This window comes from Babylonia areolata, chromosome 1 (assembly GCF_041734735.1).
Source record: "Babylonia areolata isolate BAREFJ2019XMU chromosome 1, ASM4173473v1, whole genome shotgun sequence".
In the NCBI taxonomy this organism is placed as follows: Eukaryota; Metazoa; Mollusca; class Gastropoda; order Neogastropoda; family Buccinidae; genus Babylonia; species Babylonia areolata.
In genome coordinates, this window is record NC_134876.1 from 21,451,505 (window position 1) to 21,454,004 (window position 2,500).

At 43.6% G+C, this 2,500-nt stretch overlaps 1 protein-coding gene across 1 annotated transcript in view; it reads left to right on the top strand.

Moving 5' to 3' along the window:
• Positions 1-1,146, top strand: part of LOC143283472 (G-protein coupled receptor GRL101-like) — a 1,399-nt gene extending 253 nt beyond the window's left edge. Inside the window, exons 1-2 of the mRNA XM_076590057.1 lie at positions 1-420; positions 989-1,146. The exon at positions 1-420 is cut by the window's left edge and continues 253 nt beyond it. Coding sequence (XP_076446172.1) covers positions 1-420; positions 989-1,146 — 578 coding nt within the window. The remainder of the gene's footprint in view (positions 421-988) is intronic.
• Positions 1,147-2,500: the final 1,354 nt, after the last annotated feature.

The window sequence follows — 2,500 nt, forward strand, 5'->3', positions numbered from 1 at the left end:
CTTTCCGCAAGTTACGTTTAGGTCCGACTTCCGGTCACGTGGTCGGCGCCATGGCGTGGGTTTTCGGTCTGTGTCTAGCAGCGGTTCCGCTGCTTCCGGTGACGTCACACTGGAAGTTCTACGGGCAGGCGGGCATCTGTGTGCCTCTGCCCATCACCCGAGTCCACATCCCTGGGAAGAGTTACGCTTTCGGGGTGATGATCGTGCTGAACAGTGTTCTGTTCGTGCTGCTGGCCATAGGGAACGTGTTCATCTATCGGTCCATCCAGCAGCACAAGATGGGCGTGGCAGAGTCCAGTGGGACGTCCAAGGATGTGACCATTGCACGGAGACTGCTGACTGTGGTCATGTCCGACTTTGTCTGCTGGTTCCCCATCTGTCTGCTGGGGCTGCTGGCTGAGGGCGACTTTCCTGTTTCTGGTGCGTGTGCGTGGGAGGGGGTGTGGGTGGAGTGGAGTGGGCGTGTGTGTGTGTGTGTGTGTGTGTGTGTGTGTGTGTGTGTGTGTGTGTGTTTGTGTGTGTGTGTGTTTGTGTGTGTGTTTGTGTGTGTGCGTGTTTTTGTTGCTGTTTTTTTTTTAATTTGGGTGGGGGAGGGAAATGGGATGTGTGTGGGGGGTATGGGGGTGGGGTGGGGGGGCGTTATGTGTGTTTGGTGTGTGTGTGTGTGTGTGTGTGTGTGTGTGTGTGTGTGTGTGTGTGTGTGGGAGGGGCCGGGGGGTGATAGTGGTGTTGGAGTGGGGTGGGCAGGTGCACGCGCACGCATGTGTGCTGTTTCAGAGCTATGCATGTGTGTTCAGTTGGGCGTGAAAGTGCTTTGATTTGTTTACACATACAATTTAAAGTTATACGACTACAGTTGTTCTTCTTCTTATTATTATTGTTATTACTTTTATTATTGTTAACGATAGTATTAGTATCAATTTTATTTTGTTTTGTTTTATTTTATCTGATTGCATTGTCTTTGCATTTTTGTTTATGTATTTTTCAGGTGAGGTGAATGTTGCCATGGCAATAATAGTGCTGCCCTTCAACTCCGCCCTCAACCCTTTCCTCTACACCTTCAACATTTTAAAGGAACGGAGGCGACGAGCTCAGGAAAAGCGAATGATGCAATGGTTGTCAAGACAGAATGCAGTCAAGTCCTAGACTTTGCTTCATTCATGGATACCGCAAAAAGTATTTCCAGAGAAAATGGCAATGTTAAAGTTTAACACAGACCCACAGACACGGACACACAACCGAACACTGGGCTATAACGTAGACTCATTTTGTTTACACAAGTGAGTCAAAACTACGTATTATCAAAATGGAAGATATTGATGACTCAAGTTCTGTTTTCTGTGTGTGTTTGTTTGTTGTTTTTTTATTTGTTTTTTTTTTTTACTTCAGCAGAAGAACAAACAACAACACATATTGCATGCTGTTGACCATAAATCAAATTATGGTGTGTGGCTTTCAGTTTCATTTGTAGCGTTTCTTTGTTGCTGCCAATGTAAAACACATTTCTGCCCGCGGACGTCAAACCTACGTCCGATCAGATCGGCGTTTGTCTCCCGCGCACGTAGTTTTGTCGTTCGACTGATCTACTTTCAGTTTTGATTGCGATTAAAGGGAAGAAACTCTTATTCAAACCAAACCGGAAGAGTTCTAACGAAGGGGAATTCCAAGGTTTTTTTTTGGGTGATTTGGAGCCAAAAAAGATGAGTTTTTAAGGAAAACTGACTTTTGACGTGGAGGCTGTCAACGAAATAACGATGGACTCTTACAGTCAGGGGGAAAATAATGAATCGGAAAACGAAGTATAGGAGGAAAGTAGAGATAATTTCGTCTAGACGAGTGCAGAGGAAGGTGAGGAAGTGGCGAATGATTGAGACTGCATGTTTTCTTTTGATCTGCTGTGATATTGTGTGCAAAAAAGTATGTTTTATACATGTTTTCTTTCTGTTTTCTTTTCTTTTAGCAATAATTTGTAATGACATCATAATTGTTCCGCCTTTAAAGGCTTCAATACTAAACTACAGTTATTATTTTTTTTAATAACAATGCTAAATTTGATCAAAATACACCATATTTATGAGCATTTTTCTGACCATATCCTTTCGCGTCATCACATAGGTAAAAATTACTTGGGCAAGAGCAGGCAACTCAAAGTTAAAGGCTTGGGCAGAATAGTGTTAAAAGAGTACACATGATAAACTTCGACATGTGCTCAGTGTTTATTGTTGCAGTGTATTGTCTTGTCTTGAACGAACAGCATTTGTTTAATCCGTTCAAACACATGAAAGAAACTCCCAAAACTGTGATCAGGCTTTTTTTTTCTCTCTCTTCCGGTTTATTCAAACTTTCTTCAGACTAAAAGGTTGGCAGACCAGACACTTTACCCGTCGAAAACGGGCGGGCGGCAAGGCAGGGTAAAAACGGTCATGCATATAACAGCCCACCCGAAAATAGCAGTCAACGCGGCCTGTCAACACAAAAGACGAAGAAGAAGAAGAAGAAG